Source organism: Anas platyrhynchos, chromosome 2 (genome assembly GCF_047663525.1).
Source record: "Anas platyrhynchos isolate ZD024472 breed Pekin duck chromosome 2, IASCAAS_PekinDuck_T2T, whole genome shotgun sequence".
NCBI lineage: Eukaryota > Metazoa > Chordata > Aves > Anseriformes > Anatidae > Anas > Anas platyrhynchos.
This window is the reverse complement of record NC_092588.1, coordinates 113,841,708-113,868,516: the sequence shown is the minus strand read 5'-3', so window position 1 is coordinate 113,868,516 and position 26,809 is coordinate 113,841,708. Positions and strand designations below refer to the sequence as shown.

Below are 26,809 nucleotides of genomic sequence, written 5' to 3'. Positions count from 1 at the left end.
CCCTTCTGGGAGCTTCCTTCTGGGTAAAAAACAGGGCCCTTTTATACCACTTGTAATACACAATAAATGTTTGCTCATTGTCTTTTGTATTATAAAAACAAGGAGTTCCGTTTGAGGAGCGGGAGTTCCAAAAGCTCCCTGCTGAAGTAAGGAGCTGTATAATACTTGGCTAGACACCTTGAAAATTCTTTTGCTTAATGTAACAAAAAAGAGAACCCCCTCCCCTTCTCTCCTTCTGCATCTCAGTTGCCCCTTTTGTTCAAAGACCCTGCTGCAAAGCTCGTGTAACCATCTCCTGATAAGTTGCTAAACTAGTGTATCAACATCCTGCCTTCCTGTCTCACGCTGGGCCAACATGACCAAATAAAAAAAGAAGTTGAACCACAACGCCGAGGAAGACTACGGCCTTCATCTTCACGACCACCAGAGGGACAGAGATGACCCCCTAGCAACAGTGCGCGCAGTCGCAGAACATACCAGGATGCGCTGCGTAATCCCGGAATTACCAAGATATAAAAAGGGACCTTGGCGGGGGTGAGGTGCGCGCCGTTGGCGGAGCCGAGACTCCCCGGCCGCCCAGCGCTGTTTTGCTTGCTGTTGCTTACTCAATAAATTCCTTTCTATTACTAATGCAATGCTCTCTGAAAATTAATTAAGGGGGCAACTTATAACAAATTTGGTGCCTTGACTCGGATGAAGGCAATCTGATTGAAAGACCTTCGGAGGGGGCGCCCCGCTGTTTTCAGCGGCCTTCACTAGGACTACTTTCATTCAAATCCTTCACCGACGAACCCTAAATTCGGCAGCAAGCAAATAAAGCCGGCAACCCCTAGTAATCTTTGTGCACGAAGACCGAACGAAGACTCAGGAGTGAGTAAGTATAGGCTGGTGATCTGTTCGGTTGTGGTTGGGTATCCTGGAGCATGTCGCTGTGAGATGTCCAGCAGGACGAAGCAAGTGTGTACCCCTCGGTAGTGCGGTTCCCACATCCCGTGAGGGACTAGGCCACGAAAAGGGGGAAGCGATTTGTGCGTGTGTGTGTGAAGGCGCTCCAGAAGATGGGACAGAAGAAGAGTAAGCCTTCTGGTCCCATGGGTGGGGTAACGTCTGATGTTAGGTTACCCCGGGATTAATGATTAAAAATTGGGAGGATTCCCCTTGTAGGCGGGGAAGGAATAAAGTAAAAATGATACATTATTGTGTTGAAGTTTGGGGTGGTAAACAGATTCGAGGAGACCACCTTTACTGGCCCGTATTTGGGTCCTTTGAAGATTGGGTTTGCCAGGCCCTAAATATTTATGTAAACTCAAAGGAACCTTTTAGTTTGGAAGAAAGTGAATATGCACATTTGTGGATCTGCTCGGAAACTTGAGCCAATTTATACCCTCTAAAAGAAAAAGGAGGGGATGGGAGGCGCAAGAAAAACCGAGAATGAGAGATCCCAGCCCCACAGCCTCCCTATATTCCACCACCCCCACCTGCAGCCCCTCCGACTCCCAGGCTTCCTAATCCGCAACCCCAGGGAGACTCTGATAGCGACTCTGACTCTAGCGTTCAGGGACCAGTGACTAGGAATATGTGGCTGTCCCCATTAACTCCGGGGACGTCCGAGATTTTAAGAAAGAGACAGGAGGGGGGTAAGCGAGCTTTAATGGCAACTGGCATAACGTTTCCAGCTGCTGAGGAATAATTCTAACTGGAATAATAACTGTACATTGTATATTGTATATATAAAAGCCCGGGCATTTTTGTTAAAGTGTTCTTTTATACCTATGTTAATATGTAAATATGAAAATATAAGAACTGCCATTGAGGTGTATGTTTAAGGGAACAAAATTTGCCTAGGCATATTATCAGCTCATCAGGTGTAAATGTCCTCAGTGTAATTGTCTACAGGCAGTTAATTTACAGTGGTCTGATTTTACTTGTGGATCTATATATTGTGGATTTTGGAGGGATTGGGATTGACTAGTAAAGAGCTTCTAGGAAAACGGTGGAATATTAACCACTGTAGATTACAATAGGAAAAGTTCAAAGCAAAGAAATCCCAAGGAAAAGCCCCCTAGGATGTGTACTAACACATTGGAGGGATATAGTGGGGTGAGAGGGTACAGAGAGTAAAAGAACCCTTATCAAATATTGTGATCAATGGTGGCCACTTTATAAACTAGAGGATGGAGTGGAGTGGCTCCTAAATGGAACTACTAATTATACCACCATATTACAGTCAATGTTTTTTTGTGGAAAGAAGGAAAACAGGATGAAATGTTGTATATTGATGTTGTTTCAGCATCTTGGAGGGAAAAGGTACGGAATTAAGTTGGCCCCTGACTGAGCCTTTGATGTCGGCATTAGAAAAGTAAAGGCTAGAGAAAGATAAAGGAAGTGTTAAAAGGTTTGTTGAAAGTGTTAAAGGTATTCAAAGTTGAATGAGCAGGGAAAGGTGATGTAGGCATTATCTAAGTAACAGTCTAGAAGTTTTGGTATATTTGCATATTTGCTGTGGTGTTTGTTCAGTTTCTCAAGCATCGGGGAGGGGGAAACAGCCTGCTCCACCAGGGGCCTCTCCAGCGGCCGCAGGGGGGCTTCGGCTCCAGTGCCTGGAGCGCCTCCTCCCACTCCTTCTGCACTGACTTTAGTGTCTGCGGGGCGGGGGGTTTCTCGCTCTCCCAACTGCTGTTGAGCAGCAGGCTTTTGTTTGTTTCTTTGTTTGTTTGTTTTCGTGGATGTGCTCTCACAGAGGCACGGACTGTGTTGCTATGGCTTGGCTCTGGGCAGCAGTGGGCCCCTTTAGGGCCCCATGAAATTGTCCCTTATCTACCACGGGGAGGTTTCTGTTTTTTTTTTTTTTTTCACGGGGGCTGCCACTGCAGTTTCCCACCCCCACACCCCTCACACCCCCCGAACTTTGCCATCAAACCCAATATACTGGGGCAGCTAAGTCATTTCTGACTTGTAAAGTATCAGGGATTAAATTAACTAATGAAACCCTAAATGTGGTGGGGGTAGAAGGGACTGGGATAACAGTGCCACTTTTGGGGGATACCAAGCTGAGACTAGGGGATAAAATGATCACTGGGCAATTATTGTATGTATCCAAGGCAGAGACTAACTTGTTGGGAAGGGATTTGATGATTAAATTGGGCATTCAACTAGTAAATTGTTAGACTGGAATAACAGTGTTATTAATGGAGTGCTCTCAGGCCCTGAGAGCAAACATATATTCACCTCTGACTGGAAAGACCCTGAAATGGGGGCGGAAGCAACAATATAGGTGGACAATTTTACCTCAGGGGTTTACAGGGCCACCTATCTATTTGGGTAAATTCTAAAAAAGATTTTGGAGCAATTACAACCTCCCAAGGAGGTATTAATGTTACAAATATGTGGATCATTTTAAGGAAAATCGATACTCCCTGATGGGAGAGAAATGCTGAATAAAGTGACAATGAGGCAAATACTAACTGTTTTACATCAGAAGAGTCATTGGGAGGTGCAAGCAATGTGTGATGTTCTAAGAAAGCATGTCTATGTAGGAATATATACTTTAGGGAAGCACACATGTAGAGGATGTACTACTATATGTCAAAGGGTAAATAAAAAGGTCTTCTGTAACCTATCTAGAGGGGGACGGGAGCCAGGGGTTTGACCTTTCCAAAGTATACAGGTAGACTTTACTGAGTTACTTGTTTGTCCTAATTGACCACGTGACTGAATGGGTGTAAAGCTTTACTGCAAGGATTAAAGCAGGCCTTAGAGATTGAGTGGGATTTTCACAGCCCCTGGCACCCCTCCTCCTCTGGAAAGGTAGAGCGAATGAATGGTGAAATTAAGAAACAACTAACAAAACTTGTGCTGGAAACTAAGGCTTCTTGGGTAAAATGCTTACCTCTTGCACTGTTAAACATATGGACACAGCCCAGAACTGATGTAGGAATTTCTCCTTTTGAAATGCTATATGGTACGCCCTATGACTTGGAATTGCCACTTGATCACCTTCAATTCTAACTAAGACTTGGAAATCCGAGACTTCTTTAACACCACGATGGGGAAGGCCCCTATGTTGTTTTGCTTACCACAGAAACGGCTACTCGAACTGCAGAGAAAGGATGGACGCATGCCAGCCGTGTGAAAGGACCAATCCGGGAAGGTAAATGGGAGGCAGCTCCAGGCCCTGATGACTTGAAGCTGACACTAAGATGGACTCGATAAGTATTGTGTATTATCTGTGTATCGTGGGAAGCGGAGGAGGCCCTGTTTCGAAGGCTCCCTAGTAGGTTCCCCTGAAGAACACTGCTGCTGCCAAGAAGAACCGATATCTTGTAGTTTGCTGCAACCGAACTGACAAGCGAGGCAGAGAAGTGAAAACGGTGGGGGACTGAGGGGCCGACAATTTAAAAACACCCTGGAACGATGGGCTCTGACCACCTCCTACGATACATGGGAGTCAGTATCATCGTTTTGGTCAGCTATGGGTCTGCGCATCCCCACCAGCCTTTTAAATGGAGCTTGATCAGATGGAAGGATCAATTCGTCATCCAGCAAACAACGACAGCGGGTGCTCCCAGTTTCCGCATCACATTACGTGAGCTGGTGTCAGTGCAGCCATGCTTTAACCGATCAGGATTTTATTTCTGCCCAAGTTCTAACCCAGGAAAGGGGTACTGTAATTACCCGACCGTGTATTATTGTGCATACTGGGGGTGTGAAACCATTGCTACGGACTGGACACTCGGGGCTGGTCGGAATAAATTTTTACAAGTGGGATATGGGCCGCAAGGTTGTAAATGACAAGCAGATCCCCGTTACGGGTGACGAGGGCATGGTATAGGGTATACAGGAACCTTCAAAGGAAATAAAGAAATTTGCAAGGTTCTCTCTCTCTCTCTCTCTATATATATATATATAACAAACTCGGACGATACTAGTTGGGTACTAGGAAAAATGTGAGGTGTCAGATTTTATGAACACGGAACAGATAGGGGAGGACTCATACTAATAAAAAGGAGGATGCTGATAGGCCCCAGCCAGTAGGACCAAATGAGGTATTGTCAGAAAATGTCCAGGAAATCCAGCCTGCGGAAAATACTACAGTGCCAACCCTCGGCAGCCCTACGAGCTCAGGTAAAGTCGAGAATGATAACATAGCTGGGAATAACATATGGGGGGGTCATGAATGCCAGCTACCAATTATTAAACAAAACAAACCCAAATGTAACAAAACACTGTTGATTATGCTTTAGTATAAGGCCTTCATATTATGATGCTATCGGGAATCCTGGGGAGCCCTCCCGCACAAACGAGAACAGCCCTCTACATTGCAGTTGGGGAAAAGACATAAGGGTAACACTAACACAAGTCACTGGAGGTGGTAGGTGTGTGGGCACGGTGCCTAGTGGGAAGTGTCACCTATGTAATATCATGGAGAATGGAAAACAATCAACCGAGTGGCTAATCCCAGCCAACAACGCTAGGTGGGTTTGTTCATCAGTGGGCATAACTCCTTGTCTATCACTAAAACTCTTTAATGCGTCTCGTGATTTTTGTATACAGGTGATAATTATACCAAGGATTCTATACCACCCTGAGGATTGTATGTATACCCAGCACACAGTGGCAAGTCATCATCTGGAAAGACGGGAACCATTCACGGCTCTAACTTTGGCCACCCTAATAATCCTGGGAGGAGCTGGAGTGGGGACCAGGGTAGCCTCATTGGTTAAACAAAATCAAGAATTTACTTCCTTATGCATTGCTGTGGATGAGGACCCGACCCAAACTGAACAATCCATCTCAGCCCTGGAAAATCTATCAGGTCGCTTTCAGAGGTAGTGTTACAAAATCGCAGGGGATTAGATTTGGTATTTTTTACAACAGGGCGAGCTGTGTGCAGCCCTGAAAGAGGAATGCTGTGTGTATGCTGATCACACTGGAGAGATAAGAGATACAACGGCAAGACCCAGGGAAGGGTTGAAAAAAAAAAAAAGGAAACGGGAGAATGAAGCCCGACAGAGCTGGTACGAATCTTGGTTTAATTATTCACCTTGGCTTACTACTTTATTATCAACAATAACAGGACCTTAGTTGTTCTTAATAATAGCACTAACTTTTGGACCATGTATTTTTAATAAATTGATTGCGATTGTAAAGGGACATTTAGAAGCGGCACATTTAATGCTCATCCATGCCAGATACGAGCCAATAAGTACCAATGAAGGAATCGAGGAAACATTAGTTCTTAGTAGCCAGGCATTGCCGAGACTCAATGAACAAAATGAGTAACTAAAAGAAAAAGGAGGGATTGTAATACACAACAAATGTTTGTTCATTGTCTTTTGTATTATAAAAACAAGGAGTTTCGTTTGAGGAGTGAGACTCCCTGGCCGCCCAGCGCTGTTTTGCTTGCTGTTGCTTACTCAATAAATTCCTTTCTATTATTAATGCAATGCGCTCTGAAAATTAATTAAGGGGGCAACTTATAACACCACTGACACAGAAGATGGCGTAGGATGCCACCACGTAACAAGTGAGGTACTGCTCAATTCTATCTTCCACCTGAGACAGCCAAGAGGTTGCGGTGCTCCTGGTTTTCTCTAAACAATCCTAGGTTTCTCATGCATATTCCCACTGTCCCTGGCCAATTTCCACCTTCCCAGGTGGAAAGTTGTTCCTCAGTTTCTTGATGCGTCCTCATCAATGGTGGAACGCAAAAAGCGGTGTCACTTTCTAAGACTCCTTTGGGAGAATTAGCAAGTAGGTATTCTTTATGAACAACGCTGGGTATGTGGGGGATAATTCCACCCAACACGTACAGCTAAGCAAGACAAGGAGTACTTATTTATGGTACGGGGATATCCATATTTATGCAGTTCACAAGAAAAGGCAGGATTTATGCTAATGGTTTCTCAGAACTAATTATCATATTGCCCCTCCTGCTGTTGCAGGTCAGGTAACCTCTGGTGGTTGCACTTCGGGGCTTTCTGATGAAGGCTCATCGTCTTCTTCACCTTGTACTTCTTTCTGTTTTGCGCATGCTCAATCATTGTTTAACTGCTTCAGCACTTTCAGTCTTTGAAAAACTCAGCTAACATAATTAAGTTCTACTTTGGGCAGCATGTTCCTTCTTCAGCCTGGATTTTGTGCATAGAGCTAAATCTTCTTATCACGTGAGGCCGATACAACAACCGAGCAATTTAAACTTTTGGGCTGCTCCCGTCCCCAACACCTTCCCACTCCCATGTTGACTTCCCATCCCCCAAATGACTTCTCACCCCTAAGTCTCACTCACGGACCCGCCACCCACAGCCATTCCCCATCAGGAGCAGACATCCCCAAACCAATTCATGGCGGGGACAGCAGGGGAGGGCTGTGTCCAGCCCCCTTCCCCCCCCTCAACCCCCCTCCTGCCGAGCAATGCGGGAAGAAGTGCAGGCAGAGGCTTTGCAGGGTGGAAGAGTGGTAATTTATTGTTCCTGGGGGAATCGTGGCTGCCACCCCCAGCCCATCCCCAGGTGAGGCCTGGCCGCCTGCTCAGGCGGGGGGCCCGTCCTGCCGGCCCGCGTGGTCCCCGCTTCCCGGTTCCTCCTGCCGCACCCTGTGCAGCCAGGATGTGTCCCCGACTTCGGCGTCCTGCGGGGAGCTTGGCAGTCTGCGCCCGACCTGCCCCGCGTGCCAGGAGAAGCTTCTCTCCAGTCTGCGCCCCGTGGAGGGGCTGCGCGCCCTGCGCCGGGGCGAGACGCTGCGGGAGCGGTAGTTGGAGGGGCTCCTCCCCCGCTGCCCCCTCTGCTGCTGCTGCTGCTGCCGCCACCCCAGCCGCTCATTCCGTTGGAACCTTCCACGGGGTCTTCGGGCCAGGCGCACCACTGCAACAATGGGCCCGCGGCACATCGGGCAGGTGTCCCTTCCCTCTGCCCAGAGGTGGATGCACTCCAGGCAAAAGGAGTGCCTGCAGGGGTCCACACGAGCTGCGCTGGCAAGCGGGCCCAGGCAGATGGGGCACTCCTCGGGCTGCTCCTGCCGCCAGCTCATGGTTCCTGCAGCTTCCGCAAGGTGCAGATGGTCGTCCTGTGGGGGAGGCTGCCCTGCTGCCGGGCGCTCAGCAGCAGCCCAGGGTCTTCAGCACCTCGATGTCTCGCGGGTCGCTGGCAGGAACTTGATGCCTCACGTGCCACCAGGAGGACAACTGCAGAGAAAAGCAGGAAGAAAATATTGAATCAGCAAGCAGACATTAGCTTTATAGGTTCAACCAAGTTGTCTAGAGTGCTGTAGCAGTAACTGTTCTGTGTATGGATTGCAAACATGGCTGTTAGAGCAGCAAATATGCTTATGATCGGTTATACTTGGCAAGACTACGCTGAGGCCAGATGAGGTACATGGATGTCTGTGGATTGGAGAACATTACCGGAGGCCCTTGATGATGGCTTGCGTACAAAAAGATTGGCTTCGCGAATGCCTCTAGCACCAGCTCCGCCCGTCTCTCTCCTTCCAGCCGTGGAGACTCGAGCTCTCGCCTACCACCAGCTGGACTGGCCGCAGGCGCCCCGCGCAGGGCATTTATAGGCAGCCCCCTTCTGTGAGGCCAGAGGTGACATCAGCAGGGTCTGGGGTGTCCCTGAGGGCAGCACTGACAGAGGTCACCTGAACGTTGTGAGACTTGAGATGGCTGCTCCACGCTGACAGGTGCCAAGCGGAGAGCGGTATCAGGCTAATTAAGAAAAGCCATCTCGGAAGAGGTAGAATCCAGGACTGGGCCAAGGAGAGGGCACTGAGGTATCAAGAATAAAGTGTCACTTGAAATACCTGAGACTCCCATCAAGTCAGTGCTGCCATCAGGGGCACCCCAAAACCTTTGTGATGTCCCCTCTGGCCTCACAGAAGGGGGCTGCCTATAAATGCCCTGCGCGGGGCGCCTGCGGCCAGTCCGGCTGGTGGTAGGCGAGAGCTCGAGTCTCCACGGCTGGAAAGAGAGAGACGGGCGGAGCTGGTGCTAGAAGCATACGCGAAGCCATTGTTGTTGCACGCGAGCCATCAAGGGCCTTCGGTAATGCTCTCACACCTACAGACATCCATGTACCTCATCTGGCCTAAGCCTAGTCTGTGTTTGCAATCCATGCACAGACTGCTGACAGCTACAGCACTCTAGACAACGTGGTAGAACCTAGAAAGCGAATGTCTGCTTGCTGATACAACATTTTCTTCCTGCTTCTCTCTGCAGTAGTCCTCCTGGTGGCAACGCTGGTGGCACGTGAGGTGTCAAGTTCCTGCCGGCGACCCGAGAGACATCGAGGTGCTGAAGACCCCGGGCAGCTGCTGAGCGCCCGGCACCAGGGCAGCCTCCCCCACAGGACGACCGGTTCCACATCGCGGCAGCTGCAGGAACCATGAGCTGGCGGCAGGAGCAGCCCGAGGAGTGCCCCATCTGCCTGGGCCCGCTTGCCAGCGCAGCTCGCGTGGACCCCTGCAGGCACTCCTTTTGCCTGGAGTGCATCCATCTCTGGGCAGAGGGAAGGGACACCTGCCCGATGTGCCGCGGGCCCATTGTTGCAGTGGTGCGCCTGGCCCGAAGACCCCGTGGAAGGTTCCAACGGAATGAGCGGCTGGGGCGGCGGCAGCAGCAGCAGCAGCAGAGGGGGCAGCGGGGGAGGAGCCCCTCCAACTACCGCTCCCGCAGCGTCTCGCCCCGGCGCAGGGCGCGCAGCCCCTCCACGGGGCGCAGACTGGAGAGAAGCTTCTCCTGGCACGCGGGGCAGGTCGGGCGCAGACTGCCAAGCTCCCCGCAGGACGCCGAAGTCGGGGACACATCCTGGCTGCACAGGGTGCGGCAGGAGGAGCCGGGAAGCGGGGACCACGCGGGCCGGCAGGACGGGCCCCCCGCCTGAGCAGGCGGCCGGGCCTCACCTGGGGACGGGCTGGGGGTGGCAGCCACGATTCCCCCAGGAACAATAAATTACCACGCTTCCACCCTGCACAGCCTCTGCCTGCACTTCTTCCCGCATCGCTCGGCAGGAGGGGGGTTGAGGGGGGGGAAGGGGGCTGGACACAGCCCTCCCCTGCTGTCCCCGCCATGAATTGGTTTGGGGATGTCTGCTCCTGATGGGGAATGGCTGTGGGTGGCGGGTCCGTGAGTGAGACTTAGGGGTGAGAAGTCATTTGGGGGATGGGAAGTCAACATGGGAGTGGGAAGGTGTCGGGGGCGGGAGCAGACAGAAGGTGACCTGGCCTGCCTGGAAAAAAAGGCTGACATCCCAAGTCTCCTAAAAGCCCGGCAGCAGAGAATGCCTGCCAGCTGCGGAACCGGGCCTGGCATCCTGCAGCATCCCTGGAAGGTGCTACTGGCCTCCTGCAAGTGCAGCCTAAGAGTACCTTAGGGTACTTGGGCACACTGCGCGAGGTATGGCTGGGCATCAGTCACCAGCTGGTGAGCAGTGGCATTGTGCATCACTTGCTGTGTGCATTCTTTTTTATTTATTTTTCTTTCCTTTTTATTTTTTTTTCTTATTAACCTGTCAGTATCTCAAGCCAGAAGTTCTTAAACTTCTCCCTTCACTTTTCCCACCATCCCTCTGTGGTGGAAGAGTGAGCAAACAGCTGTGTAGCGTTTAGCTGTCTGTTGGGTTAAACGACAAGGTCCAAAAAGGTACCACAGCTAGATTATTGCTCCCAGAACAGAAGATTACTTAGAAGACTGGTTTCTGAGTCATGTGTAGAAATTAATGTTTACTTATGTAACTTTCTACTCATTATAAGCCATGTTAGAAGAACACAAAACCCAATTCTGAGGCCTAAAGCCCTAACTTTTCACCAAAATCCTCAGCAAGATTGGCTGTTTATTGCTTTCAAACACCCAGCCTTAAATGAAAAATGCTCTTCGTCCTTTTCCTCATGGTACTGAAAATTGCTAGTAATCCTAGCCACATTGTTCTTTCTCAAGTGCATATTCTAGGCTACGATCTATCTCATGTTAAGAGAACTCTGATTTATTTCTTACTCACCCAACGGGGTGTTTGGGGAACATCACTTTTAGGGAAGCCCTGAAAATCATCTTGAGAGATTAAGTTTATGAAACTGAACCACCTGCACAGTTCCGCAAAACGTCAGCAAATAACCCTCGTTCTTTCCATATTGTCTTTCTTCTACACTGTTTTTGTGTTGTTTTCTTTGTTTATGGGGTCCACAGGAGAGGTATTCATACTACTTTTATTCATTACAAATTACCTTTCTGTCCAGCTTGCAGGGTGAAGACCATGCTCAACTGCAGCATTTTCTGCTGGTAAACCAAATGCATCCCATCCCATTGGATTTATCACCTGTCAGCAAAAATGGAAAACACAGTCTTACATAACTTTCTGGAATGACATCAGCAATACACAAGCGTCAAAATAACAAACAGTGGTTTGCATTTCAGCATTTGCTTTGTCTGAATCAAACCTTTTCAAAGCATGTCCACAAGGGCTAGGTCTGTTTCAAAAATTAATATATTTGCTATCTATAACTTGATGTTAGAGGGAGCTTAAAGTATCATGTAATAAATTCTCCTGACTATTTAAACGCTGGGTTAGCAATGACAAAAATCAATCCTTTGTGGTGGTTAAAATTGGTCATTGATACTATTGCTAAGCAGAATCAAAATTCATCATACAGAGGAAGAAGAAGAAAGCAAGCAAAATTATTTGAACCAAGGGTTTTATAACTGTACCTGATGTGTAACTAGTTTTTCCTTTTTTTCTGAAGAGAAAAAAAGAAATATACCCTGTGATAATCTTTGACTGGACAGATAAAAACAAGAGAAAAAGATGTTTTAGTCAAATTTTACTTTAAAAGTAATTTGTAAATACAACTTGCAGACTGAGACAATGTATTTGAGGACCTCAAATAAAGGTGAAAAAATGTTTACTACAAAGTATAACACAATTTTTGTTGAAATATGTATCTTTCATATAAACATGGAAATTATTTAGAAAAATAACCTATCTACACTGCAAAAACACAAAAAATTTAAAAAGTTGAATAACCAAAGTAAGAATGGCAAATACTTAATATGCTGTCATTAAGCATGCTTACATATTTGGTACCTAATAAAACCAATCCCATTTATTACACCTACAAATGTGCTATAAATTCAACCAATTATGATTAAAGTTACACAAGCTTAACAATACCCCTTAAAATATGTATGTATATAAAGAACTCGTTCTTTAGCAGCATGTAAACAAAAAAGCAGTAAGAAAGCAAGCCTAGCAATACTAATACTAATCTCATAAGCTAACTCCATGAAAAAATATGTGTTTATCTCTGAAGCATAAGTTCTTCTTCTGTCTCTGGTTTGAATTATTTTTATTATTCTTTGCCACAACCTTCCAATTTTCTGACTTCAGTGGATTCTTTCATAAGAAGTGTTTTATAGACATGTTTATAAAGGTGCCTTCGGCATCAACTCAGTGTAAAAGCAAGAGGATTTAACAGATGTGACTCCTAAGCGTTCTCATTTTTAATACTGAACTGAACTTGCTGTATATGATTATGCTGATGATGCAGCAACAAAACCAAATGTATTAACCAGTGATCAACTGTCTCTCAAGCTAGTATACCGAGTGTCCACACGCACCACATTTTTGACGTATAAATCTAATAGAAATTGGAATGCTATATGTTAGAAATTTTCCCCATTATCAGACAGATTATTCCCTATACCACAGTGTCAGAAAACGTAAGACTTGGATATAAACTCCCCACTTCCTCACATTACAAACATTCAATGGAAAAAATCTCATTTTGAGGCTAAACTACTTGGCATATCCTGCTGATGCATGCCTCTTCCCAGTCCTTCTCCTTTCCCTACTCCCACCACAATCAAAACCATTGGTATAACAGAGGGGAAAAAAAAAAAAAAGGAAAAAAAAAAGTTACAGAAACTACAAATCTCTACAGAATTTTGTAAGGACAAAGTGAAACATTAGTTTCTGCAGCTCAGCTCTTTTTGACCATTATTAGTGCTCACCACCTGGCTAAGAACAGAAATAATTACATAAACTAGGTGTTTTTTTCCTATGTAGACCGCATTTTCACTTATTCAAACCCTGTTTCTTTAGGCAAACGGTTGCATCCCTAGAAATGTCTTTTTACTACAAGCTGATGCACATTAAGTGAGATTAAAAAGATTACTCTTGGCAAATTTTTGTAAAATTTGACTTCTGAAGATCTCTGGAGTATAGATGCGTAGCCAGAAGCAAGGCACAATCTCATTTCTCATGCTCATGAGCATAAGGATGTGGGAAGAATAGCTTCACTTTTGGCTACAGACTCCCCAAAAGGGCTGACTGATGCTCCAGACAGCTAATGTGCAGACATTTCAACACTGTACCATCAGTGCTAGCAGGAGTTATCTGCTCACACAGATCTTCCCAATTCTAGCATATATATTAAAAATATCGCACAGTGTATTCACTTATCACATTCAAAAGACAGTTCAATTTAACAACCAATAGCACTCCTCAAGCTGAAGGGCTGAAGAAATACACTCCTTCAAGTTGCAGCAAGAAACCTGAATTTAAAGAGACATTAAAAATATCCTCAAATTAATCTCCAGGCTAGATCTATTTATGTAGTTGCTATAGAGATGAATGTAACATCCACAGTGGTTTAGAAAATGATTTCAAGTTCATTGTCTCGTTTACTTCTCTACCGTGAATGGATCTGAAAGGTCTGTGAAATGCAATTGTCTAAACAATAGGTCAGCTTCTTCTGGCTGGAAAGCATGTTATGTGTCTACAGTTAAAATGCCACGGTCTCCATGCAGCACTTGGCATTACGTCTTAAACCTGCTTACCCAACATAAAACACAAGGCTGAGATTAACAATATAGTTCTGATAAACATCAAAAATCCCAAGAGACGTGGAAGAGGAGGAAAAAATACACTACTAACGTGTCAGAAGTTGGCACGAAGAACAAAGGAGCAGTTCAACTGCCCTGCTTAAAAGAAAGTAAAAATAGGAAGAAATCAATTTTGAAGACCAAAGGGTATTTCTTGTAGCTCTCTGATGGCTTGGGCATAGACTCTAACTAGCAGAAAACGTGGCTGCTCCCTCCAGCATTACAGAAGAGCAGAAGAAAAGGGGAAAAAAGTCATCAACTTTCTTGAATGCTGACCTGATTGCTTCTGACGGCAGCATTTGAACCTTTTACAACTGAGGGATCAATTCTGCTCACCAGAGTGACCGCTCTTCCTAGCATCACTTCTCTGTACAGACGAGATTTTCTACAAGCCACAAGGAAAAAGAAAAACAAATAATGAACATGTCTTGTAAGAGATGAGGCCTCCATACGAATGAGGATGTCTGTACTGGGTAAAAGAAAGCAGCTTATGGCTTCATAGCATTTTAAGGCAGCAGAAGCCAGTACTATCACCACAGGCAGCTGGGTGCTCCTGCAATCACTCCTTCCCTGTATGAAATTCTCCCCTTGGCTAGGCACAGGCACCAGGGGGTCTTCACAGTGAAGCTGTTAGGTACACTCCTCCTGGTTAAAAATACCACATGGCCTTTAGCACAATTTGCAGGGCTTAAAATCCTCAGAAATTCACACGATCAGGCAGAATCGGGTATTTTCTGTCACTCAACATACTACATTCTGCACAGGACCATGAAGTAGCAAGGAAGTGATTTACTGGTGTGTGGGGAACAGAGCGCCCGGTAACTACCACACCAAGTAAGATTATTAAAAGGGATAACAGTTGCAACTGCAGACTCTGAATTTGTATCAGCTTGGTCAAATACCTGTCCTTAATGATGGCTAGAGCTCTTAATGTGACTGTGGGACTTAGCAGAGGAAGGCATAGCAACTCTATTAATTCCTTTCTGAGATCTCAGCTCTTCCTCTTTGGAGATTTTCATCTATTCAGTGCCGTGACAATCAGCCCATCACACTGACATCAGTGGGCGAGATCGGTAAGTACTATGCAACACAAAGTTGACAATGATCTTGTAACACTCAATTCTACATCTCCATCAACATAACTTGGAAAAAACAATTCAGTGTTGTTTTTTTTTGTTTTTTTTTTTATTTTTTTCTTAGTGTTTGTAAAGAAGCAAAGAACGTGTTTGCTTTCCTGAAGTGCTCAGTAAGTCTCAAAGCTATGACCAGGGAGCTGACACATCTGTCTTACATCCAGATTGCCCCATTCTGAATTCTAAGAAAGCAAGGAGAATTAGCATTAAATATGCCTGTAAATACATTTATTTCAGAGAGCATACGATAAGAGAAGACGAGCAAAAATGAAAACAAAAAGGCTAGCTACAGATCAACATTTCAATCAATGCAGCAAAGTCCATGCTCCTGCCTCTGGTTATTGTGCCCTGCCACACCTGACATGACCTAACCACCAATGCTGATAAAATGGATGATCCATGGTTGAAAGTTTCAGCTTCCAGAAGACACCCCTGGCTCCACAGGCAACTCCTTGTCATCATCCCTGCACTTATCTCACAACTGTCAGACACAAGTACACACAAGCGAGCCATGAAGGACGCGTGGCTGCAGAGGGGAAGGACAGTAGGGCTGCTCCTTCCACTGCCACCTAAAATTAGCCTGCACTGAATATGTTGAAAATCTCACATGTAAAAACAAGACCCTCACCTGAATGCAGCCTAGATTGACTTTTAACTGTAGTAGGTAATAAACACTGCTACACAACAGCTGAAAACCACCACTGCCAACAAGGAAAAAAAATCAGACAAGGCACCCCTGGAGATAGATTAAAATCATGAATTTGAGCAGTATGCAGAGTTCCAGCAAGAACTATTGCAGTGATTCTCTGCAACAAGAATGCTGCGTCCTAGCACTCTGATAAGGCATTTTCAAATTAAAACATAATCAACCCACACAGATTTTAATCAAGACATAATAACTCTGCTCTCATTCATTTCTCGTTCTTGCAAGATTTAAAACACGACAAAAATTCTGTCCACAAACATTTAGAAAACAAAGGTGTCTCTGGCCTGCTTCATCTTACATTCTTGTCTAACTTAATTGCATTTAAACTAGTATCTCATTTTCTCCCTCTTTCTTTCAAAATGTAATAGAGTGAACTAATTAACACCTTCAGAACTTGCTACTGAAGAACTAGACTGAAATAAGATTCAATTCACATAGGATACCTGTAACACTTTCCACTTGATTTGTACCACTGAAAATAATTTGGCCAATGGACACAACATCCTCATCAAAGAAAGACACAGAATCCCAGCTAATGATGACTGGAAAATGGGAATGCATTGATATAACATATCCTACTAATGAATTCATTATGAAGTTTTAATTACACCTGCCTCCCTTCGATACCATTCACTTCTGCAGTTTCAAGAATATTAGGATTCACTGCTGAAAAGGAAAGCAATTAATGAAAATGAATCCAATTTTAAAAAGACGTTCTGGATAAAAAGAAAATGCTCTTTAGGTCATTTCAGGATATTGTGGAAATTTCACTGAAAACATTCCAATTCCATCTATCATGAGAATTTTAAGTATAAATGAAGAAATCTTGTTGTAGTGTACTGCACAAGAATTTTGCCAGAATTGTCCGATGATCATTCTCATTTCTGTACAACTCATATGACAGCCTCACTGTGGTATCTATTTCAATTCAGAATTTTATTAAAAAGATATCATAGGAACTATTGAACTGAATCACTCTGTTTACTGATTGCTAAGAGAATTATTCTCAGTCCTCTGCAAGGCACAAATTATCCACTTTGGAATTTATCAAAGACATGATAATGATAGCATAATAAAGTAATGGTAAATACTCTTTCCTGGCTCAGTGGCAGACTGAAAATATCTGCCATGGTGAAAATCACCATGATTATCTCTGTAATTTGCACTTGGCACTCTTAAATATTGAATAGGAAATCTATTAAGTTCTTACAGAACTCTTGCATTTGTATTCACAATATGTACGTAAACTCCAAGTAAACAAAACCATGTTTTAGCTCCAGATTGGTTTATTAATAGGTATGAAATTGTAAATTAAAATATATAAACTACTGGCTCACTGCATTCATGCTAAGTAACCTATCCTGTTCAGAGTTCCTACACCAAGTCTTCAGAGTTCATCTTCAGTAAATTAGAATGTGAGCAAGTCACCTTGTAACAGGTGTACTCCACAAGTTAGTTACCGAATCCAAGTGCACGAAGGAGTTTGCTTTCCACGCCCTGCCTACAATTATTTCAGGAGTGCTGGACCCCCAGAAGCACACTGAAGTGCTTCAATGCTCAGATCCTCGGGTAAAACAGACTTCATCGCTCACTGGCACAACGCGATGTGCTGGCCCCGTATCAATACAGCTCCCACAATTACCTCTGTACTGCACCACCACACAGATCCCTGCATCTCCTACTGAAAACACTGCAATGCTCATCAGTCATTCACTCATCACTACTTTGAAAGATGGATTGCCTATTGCGACCTTGCTAAAAAGATTGTTTAAGATTATGTGTAAATGCACAAAGTTGAAATGTATCAGAATTCTACTCAGAATCAAGGTCTATGTCACACTTGCATTAAATCCCATCCCGGCACACCACTTAATAAGTAACCAGCTCTTCGTGCATTGCATGGAAAGGCTGCTGCTCATTAGGTAGTCTGTTTGATCACCCATTTTCAGTGTCATTTGTCACTACCATCATCTATGACTTTATGTTGAAGCAATATTTATATCAAAAATCGAGGGGGAAAAGAGCAAAAATAAATACATTGTTTTCCCACATAAAACGCTGTCAAAGTACAGGTTTTCTGGCAAATCCCAGCAGACTGGAGTACTAGCTCTCTAGAATATTTTAATTGAAAGAAAAGCAAATTTTATCCTGCTAGGAAAATGAAACACTTATGTTTTCATTTTTGAAAAACAAAAAACAACATCCAAATGATTTATCCCCTTCCCAGCTAAGACATCAAACCACCTCCAACACGAACAGATTACATGAATGCATTCCAAAGAATGGTTCCAATTTACTAAAGGAGTTCTCATCTCTTTGCAAAGGCATTCAAGTCTACCCTTCCTTAACTATTACATCAGGTAAGCCAATTCCTTGCCTGTTTGGATTGAATCAATATGAAGCTAATTTACAATTTTCTCACGAAGGCATTCTATATGAAAAAAAAACACATTTCCACCTTATTCAACATGCATTATTCTCTTACTCAACCATATACACTAATGCACAAATGACCTTCCTTCCTTCATATTTTCCCTTTCTATTTGCTAGACAACATATAATACATTTTAGTCATAATCATTCTCTGGGAACTGTGAGTCTGAATGATTCTGCCTGTATTTTTTATGTTAGCCGCTCATCATTCCTCATTGCTTAAAAAACTTCCAGCTTTCTTATATTCCTGGACTGCATCTAGTACAGTTACACAACTTCCTAGGAGATATAGTTTATAAGATTGTTTTCAGTGAGTCTGCCTTTTTTTCATTTGAAAATGATGGAAACGAAGTTTAAGCAACATTAGTACTCAAAAATCTTATCCTAAACTTGTCTCAAATATCTGAAATAAATTCACTCCCACTTTGATTTTTTATTTTGGAAACAAACAAACAAACAAAAACACTCCATGAACTTTCAAACATGCAATATTAACACTGAATTTCCAGCTATAAAAATCAATGAAATTACTTTAGGAAAAAGATATTAGTATGCATCATTTTGAAGTTTTCTTTCTTCTTATGTACAGAACAATTCCAGTAATTCCCTAAGTAGAGGGAAAACCATTTACATTGGGTGTATAAATGTTGTGTATGGTAAGACATAATCATGTCATAGCCTGTAATTATCGCAATAAAGATATCTTTAACAGATTGGACAACTGTGACAACATCTAGAGAAAACACCTAGAAGCTGATAAAATTAGTCTTTATAACTTTTTTTTTTCCTTGATATTGATTTAACTGATAGAGAAATTTGCATGACTAATAAATTTAAGTTTTTCCTGCTGTTATAGTGGCTCTGCTATTTTCTTGCCATTGTATTTTCTCCACATGTTTCTACTTACAGTGCTTACATCCCTTATATTCAAAAGGTATCACCTACAGCATCCTTCTGCATGTACACAATTATTTTCACTTTATTTCAGCTAGTACAAGAGGAAGCATCTTTTCATCTTTCTGAACAAAAACTTAGTGGATATCTGCACCATTGCTGATGAAAGGCTACCCATATCCTGAAATGACACAGCCAGTGGTCTTGACATCAAGCAAGACTCTAAGGTCTCAAGATCTTATTTGGCTCTTTTTTTTTAATGAGATCTAAATCCTAGCCAGTCAGAGGAGTTAGGTCAGATTGCTATTAAAACAGAAATTGTTTTTCTTTTCCTCCTTAATAGTGTATGTTAATTATTTCTCTTTCCTGTAACTTTAAAAGAATAAGAAATTTCTGCAAAACAGCAGGATACATTCAGTGCATGGTATGTTCATCACTGGCATAAAATACATAGTATTTGGAAAGGCAACACACTGAATAATTCAGTGACAACACCTTTAGAGCCTCATGTACAGTGACAAGCACAGGAACCACTACATCTCTGCATTTGTAGCAAGGAGAGTGCACTTAGTACCACAACCAGCAACTAACATTTGTTTCTCTGTTTCATTTTCATTTGTATTCTTTTGAGGCTGCAATTCCTTTACTATCAAGCTTCTCCTTCTTGTATGTTAGAGACAATTTCCAAGTCTCATCCTAGGTTGTCGTCTACAGATATTTCTTCCCTTTTGTTCCCTGCTCCAAAATAGGGTATCCTGTTTCCATGTTCCTCCTCCCCACTGCTTCACAGATTCTTAACAAAATATTCCCCCTTTCAAATGATTTCTCTCCCCTTAATGCATTTGTCACTCAGGCCATGATCCTACCACACCTTTGTTGCATCCTTCAGATTTTACCTGCCAGTCTTTACTGTAAAACACCAATTAGGATCCCATCTGTAGACTGTGGGGACCAGGCTCTCATCTGCTTATGGCACAGAGAGAAGGGAGTGAGGAAGGAATGCAAGGAGGTATGGGGCAAACCAGGAAAGAAATGAACACAGAAGTGGCAAGCAGTTAGTCTTAGCCTACCTCATATCCTCGTAGATTTGTACCCTCAGAAATCAGAGTTTTGTATGGGTAAGCAAGGCTGAAATAGGCAAGCCAAGGGGGTAGGCCACTAAGAAACTTCTACATTTACACACACATGACATGATGTGGCCTTGTACATCTGCCTTGCAGCAATTCCAGTAAAGGGTTCCCTTCCCAGCTGGCACAGAGGAGCTGCATGTCCCTCTGAGTCTGACAAAGGGCATCAACCTGTTCTCAGGAGCAGGTGAGATGAAAGGTGTTGACTTCTGAGGCTTCTCAGTTTTATCTTGCCAGCTACAGCATTTCAGCTTTTTCTCCCCCAGCTTTCCACACAGATGGCATTTGGCTCCTCAGTCTTCTTTTGTAGAAATGGCATGGCCCACACCTCTCACCAGTACTGTGCCACACACTACTAATAGACTCGCATAGCTGATACGGCATCCTCCATACCTTTTGGGATTATTTCTAAAGGTCAGAGAGCAACAGTGAGCGCTGAAGACCACATCTTTTTAAAAAGTCTCAAACTGCAACATTCAAAGATCCAGCTATGGATCTGTAGCATGTATTCCAACCACGCCTTCACCTTCATTGATTTCGGAAAACACTAATTTCCTGACCAATTACATTAAAACATCAAACAAACAAACAAAACCAACTAAAACAGGAAAACAAAAACAACAACAACATTCTACTGCAGATCTTTTCTTACCTGCATCCCTCTCATTTTCTGGAACCGAGCTACTGTATCACTGATGGTGTAGACACGAACATGGCCCATGTGAAGCTTTCCAGAAGGATATGGGAACATAGAAAGCACATAAAATTTTGGTCTTGATTTCTAGAAAGGAATTTTTAGAAAATGTTAGCCACAAGTTAGCATTTCACTTGAACAAAAACACATGCACATTACAAACTACACAATACCATGAAGAGAACCAAGGTTCTGCTGGAACTGACTGAACCTTAATAAAATTTCTAGAATCTAATTCTTTGGGCCTGTAAACAGAGATCCTTTACCAGACTTACTGCCACCTCATCAATTTTTGCTGATATTTACATGACACTCGAAAATTACATTCTTAATCAACTTCTACTCAATTAAAGATACATTAACTGCAGCTTAAATCAACATTCCCTACCACAGAAGCTGTAACTGATTACCTATGCACTCCTAAACTGTCCAATGAACTAAATAAAACAGATAAAACAATCCTCTCAAGAGTTTAAATAAGTATTTTGTGTTGTATTTACAATTAACATGGAGCTCACACATGGCCATTTTTTTTAATTTTTATTTTTATCAGCTGAACTGCAGTAACGTCCTGAGAAATTAGCTCACTTGCTAGTGAGCTATGTTAGTGAGCTTGTTAGTGAACCAGCACAAACATCCACAGAAATACAAATATCAGTATGTACACTTGGATATGAAGTCATTTTACAAGCAGTATCTTACACAAAAAAGAAAGTAAAAATTTCATTTGGTTAGGTCTGAATAAATTGATGAAAATTACAAAGAGGAAATCAAACATTGTATCTCCCAAAAATTATTCCTAACGTATCTTGATTAACATTGAATTCATCTTTGATATAACTTTGATAAGATGCTACATTATTTTTCTTACAGTAATAGTGGGGAAAAAATAGACTTTCTACTTTGAACCATACTCTGTATTCCTATTTATCAAATACTATTTTTCATGTTTGTCGTGTTTGTCTAATACAAATATTAATCTGAAGACTTCACCGAGGCACTCTAAGCAATTTGCCTCTTAATAAAAGATTGTATTAAATTTGCTTCAGTAGTAAGGATAAAACAAAATATACTTTAAAATGCCATTTAGAATTTAGCATGTGTATGATATATGTATCTACATATACGTGTATTGTCACCTACAAAAAAGACAAAGGCTGAAGTTAATGCTCTCCCTTCTAGACATGCATACGTACTATTCTCATCTCAGCTTTCTTTGTCAGAACGAGCAAGCCCCTTTCCTCTCTTTGACAGCTTGATAGTAGTGACTTTTTTGTTGCAAAGGGGGAACATTTTAGGAACAAAGCAAACAAGCAAACAGGCAAACAAAAGAAGCCAAAAAAAATGGTGTTATAGCTATGTGAGCATAATCGTGAAAGCAAAAATTTGAGTCAGAGACAAAGATCACAGTTGTTTTTAAGATCTTTTATTGCATTGGATTTTTCTTCCTGTAATTCACCCATTATTCCTAACACGCTGTAAAACAGAAAATACTATTTAAAAATCATCTTCCCTTAACATAGATTTTAATGATCACATTGTCTAGCCTAATAGATTTGGTCATAATCACTGAGAACAGGCTGTTTAGAAAATTACTTATAAAAGCTATGAATGTAAAAAAAGTTTAATACTTCAAATAATTAATTCCTGAATGTGATATAAAAATTGGAAGAGATAACTGATTACTTGAAGACTCAATAAACCTGCAAGTTCATACTTTGCTGATCACTGTATTTTTCCTTAAGATTTTTTCCACCTATTGCAGTATTTGATATTAATAATCTACTATTACATAAAAAAAATCCCCCTCGAATGCAATATACATCTCATCAATATAAGTTAATGGTACTATGTATTTTTGAACTAAGTTCATTTTGAGGAAACAAAAATATCAGACATTTTTTCCAAATTTCTCAAAATGCTTACATCGGTTTCTGAAATTCTGCAGAACTGGTCCTTTATCCTTGGGAACCACCAATTTTCCACTCTTTTTCTTGTCTCCAACCCATAGCTTCTCTCCCATTTCCCCGTCTCACTGTAAATAGTTCTGACACAAGCAGGAACCAGTCTTCTCCGCCATTTAATTAATCCCAGGAAGCCATTTAGTTGTCTATTCAAACACATGGAGCAGGTGCCAACTCTCTGACAAACCGACTGCATTTTTACTGCTGTAATGTCTGTTCTGAAAAAGATAAAAATATATAGTTCAGTCCACGACATATAACAGTAATTCAGAGATTATTATGATCATACAGAAACCTGGTAGCTATGAAAAATATTTTAGTTTGATTTAGATTACTTTGCTGTTCCGTACCATTTGCATTTTATTCCCATGTGTTTGAATTACACAAGCATTTATTTTTTAGCTGTGTGAACTGTGGCTCTTTCATACAACAAAAATGTTATGATAGATTTCTTTTCTAATAATATAAAATTCTTGCATTTAATCTCCCATGAAGCAGGATCAGTCAACTGAAGATTCAAGAAACTCAGTTGATTGAAAAGAAGGGGGCTAACAGGGTGTTAGTAACAATGCAGAAGAGGAAGTTGGATGAAATTATTCTGTAAAACTACTGAATTTGTCATCACTGAAAAGAGATGGGGGAGGATGTCTATAATTAGTAGATTGCAACTATGTATTCTAAACTGAATTTTTTGCTAAGGGCTTCCTTGTCAGTATGGTTTCCTGCAAGAACTACACGAGAAACTTATACTGCATGATTTAACAAGACACGGAAGACTGGTTCTAAAGAGATCCAGTTCTCTTTCAATTAAAAATCCAGTTAAAAGAACCCCTCATAATGCTTCAGAATGGATATTCTAAAATAAAAATACTCAGATAGGAGAAAGATCAAATAGTCTGCTAGTCAGTGATTGGTCTCAGTAAGATACTTACTGATTTTACCAGATTTTATTTACTTCAGTAGGAAATATATTATTAAAAACAAAAACAAAAACAACCATACTTATTCTGAGATTCTCCCACCATCCTCATCCCAATTTCCTTTTAAAATCTTTCTTGTTTAGTTGCATCTATATTTCCTATCCTCTGTGGATTTTTTTTTCTAACTTATGGCCCATATACTTCACTATTTTACTGAACCAGCTATTTCAGTCTGATTCATAATTTTTCTTACGAGTTACATCAGTAAAATCTCTGTGTAGAGAAGTTTTGTGTAAGAAAAGTTTTATTTATATATTCCTCATTTGATAACAACACCAGTAAAAATAATTTTCCACCTAAATTATGTCCCCACTTTAGTTAAACAGAAGTTTTCTCCACCTCCATGATGTGATAGTTATTCACATAACTCAAAATTAGCAAGAACATTTTAGTACTTGCCTATTCTACTTATTTTTAATATTTCCTTATTTCTTCTTCCTCTTACTTCAATTTTGTAACTGAAAGGAGCTTTTTCCTTCCTTGCAGTAGGCCAATTTCAGCGCTGCTGAATCACAGTACGTGTATTTTAAAACATATGCACGTGAATCACTTATTCAAGAGACAAAGAAAGGACCCAGACCAGCCCCCCTGCCTGCATACAACTCAAGAGGAGCCCGCCTGCCAACACCAAGGCCACCTGGGCAGGTCCAGGTGACCTCCTGTTGTACAAGTGGGGTCACAGCAGGAAACGCAAGCGGGAAAGGAGCTGCAGCCTGGGCCACACAGCCTTAGAGCAAAGCTCATTTAAGCAGCAGGATGAGACAGATCTGTAGTCCCTTTCCTGCTCCCACATCCCCTCAAACAGAAGATGCAGATGAACTGCAAGTCACACGTTATGCCCTGTAGGGCCGAGGATGACAAAACCAAATGATACGGTAGCACATGGCTTTGCCTTTCCACGCGTGTGTACAAGAGTAGGACAAAAACGGTGCCCTCGTCCCCCAGTTACGGACATCCCTGCCCAGCACAAGGAGCAGGTTACAAGCCATGAATGCCAAGCTCCAGAAGTCTGAAAGGAGCCCGGGCGGCGTGAACCGCTGCGGGAGAAGCAGGGGCTGGGGCGGGCAGGGCAGCGGGGGGCAGGAGCCCAGGGGGACCCTGCTCGCAGCCGGGAGGGACCCGAGGCAGCAGCGGGAGAGGGCGAGGGGCCGTTAGAGCCGTTGGGCGGCCATTAGGGCCGTGAGGTGGCGGGAGGCGGAGGACGGTTACCTGCGCGCGCCCTCAGCCGCCAACGCCTCCCGCCCTGGGCGCCGCCATCTTAGCGCGGGGTGGGAGCGGGCGGGCGGCACCGGGCCTGCGCCGCCTCCCGCGCAGCCGCGGCGGGGCCGAGCGCGGTAACCGCCGGCCCCACGATTGGAACGCGCCCCCTGAGGGGAAAATAATAATAAATAAATGAGTTTCAGCAGTGACAGGCAGTTATTAAAGGCTCTAAGTTCAGTTTTGCATTTTATAAAAACAGCAGCCCGCCTCCTTCACAGTGCGGACACGAGAGCTGCCCAAGAGCACGGTCCCTGTCACAGGGCGGGTGGCCGGGCTGTGGTGATGCCCGAGCCCCTCAGCCTTCCTCCCAGGTGTTTGGTGGCGAGGATTAAAAGAATAAATTCTCAGGGATTTAATCTGTGTGTAAATGGCATAGGGCTTCGTTCATTTTGCTCACCTCTGCAGCGTATGCAGATAAACTGTAAAGTGACCGTACAGTTCAGTGCTAGGTTTCAGTACCATATCAGTACCATATTGCTTTAAATTATTTTGTTTCCCTTCTGCAGTTTTTTTTTTTTTTAGAGACAGGTTCAGCAATAAAGCCAATAGGTTGTTTTGTTAGTTCTTTTTGACTAATGAGGAAAAAATAGCAGAAGTCAATAAAGACAATCTAGAGCAGTGTAATTAATTCTACCTCTGGCTGGAAAACAACATCTTACCCAGTTGCCAACACTGTACAGTTCAGAGTTGTTTTTAATTACCACAAGTTGCTTGTCATAGCCTCCAAGGAATAAGAAATATTTTTATTTTTATTTTCCTGTGGATTCTTCCCTTTTGCTTCTGGCAACCATTGCTTCTTTTCATTTTTAAACTGTTTTTACCATTGTGTTTCTCGAGGAGTTTAAATCAACACACTCTCTTTATGCAATGTAATGCCTACGGTAAGGTGGAGCTTTTTGTGCTCCAGAGACAGAGGCCTCTTATATGACTAAAAATAAACTGAGTTTAAGCTTTCCGCTTGGTTTTGTATACCTGTCAAGTATGCTTAAACTATAACCTTTTAGACACAAAAGTGAACCGAGAGCAGCTCTGATACTTGTGCTGCTTATAAATCACCACAGTTTCACTAGAACTGTAGGCATTAGTTTGGGATGTAGGGGGATGGATGCAGTGTAGTCCTTGACTGAGCCCCTGCACCAGGATAACGAGATCTTGCGAGTAGCTGGGACACGTTTTCATATTGCAGGATGATTTTCCTTACACCTATCTAGATAGGATCTGAGTGGCTTGTATCAGTTTGGTTCCTGAAGCTGGCTCAGATCATTCAGAAATTGGCTCCTTGCTTGCTTACACAGCACGTGTGACTTGAGAAGTCCATCCCTGATCCCTGAGCATTTCTGATTCAGGAGGGGCAGTTCAAGAGCTCACGTCCCCAGCTGTCTGTCCTGCCCTCCACCAGGGGTTACTGCCTGTTAAACAGAGATGAGTGAACAAACCCCCTGCCTGGCCCAGTAGGATGACCCATTGTTGATTTTAATTTCCATCCGTATGCTGGGCTGTGAACTTTGTGATCCCTGCTGGTTTCATCTCAGGTACCTGAGAGGTTCCCACCTCCAAAGGAAAAGGGCTTGCCATGAAAGAATTAGCTGTCCTTGCATACAGATGAAAACCTTTTTACTCAGTGCATATAGTTAGACGGGGAAAGAACACGATAGAGATCAGGCTGAACAAAGGTAGTAAAATATGAGGAAATTACCTTGTCTTAAAAACATTTTGAAAGTCCAATCACTGCCTCAAATTTAGAATTA

At 43.0% G+C, this 26,809-nt stretch overlaps 1 protein-coding gene and 1 long non-coding RNA gene across 3 annotated transcripts in view; both read right to left on the bottom strand.

The window, feature by feature from the left end:
* LARS2 (leucyl-tRNA synthetase 2, mitochondrial) overlaps positions 1 to 25,155 on the bottom strand; it is a 129,318-nt gene extending 104,163 nt beyond the window's left edge. Inside the window, exons 1-4 of one of the 2 annotated variants that reach the window (XM_027450150.3) lie at positions 25,011 to 25,155; positions 22,784 to 23,039; positions 20,816 to 20,944; positions 11,215 to 11,306 (exon numbers count right to left, since the gene is read on the bottom strand). In XM_027450150.3, the coding sequence (XP_027305951.3) occupies positions 11,215 to 11,306; positions 20,816 to 20,944; positions 22,784 to 23,017 (455 nt within the window). In that variant the 5' untranslated portion in view covers positions 23,018 to 23,039; positions 25,011 to 25,155. The remainder of the gene's footprint in view (positions 1 to 11,214; positions 11,307 to 20,815; positions 20,945 to 22,783; positions 23,040 to 25,010) is intronic. The other variant, XM_072033382.1, reaches the window with a different exon arrangement.
* On the bottom strand, positions 7,560 to 9,221 carry LOC140001568 (uncharacterized). The gene is made up of 3 exons (XR_011806903.1): positions 9,074 to 9,221; positions 8,402 to 8,956; positions 7,560 to 8,182 (listed from the first exon to the last, which is right to left on the bottom strand). It is a non-coding gene; the product is annotated as an uncharacterized lncRNA (long non-coding RNA).
* Positions 25,156 to 26,809: the final 1,654 nt, after the last annotated feature.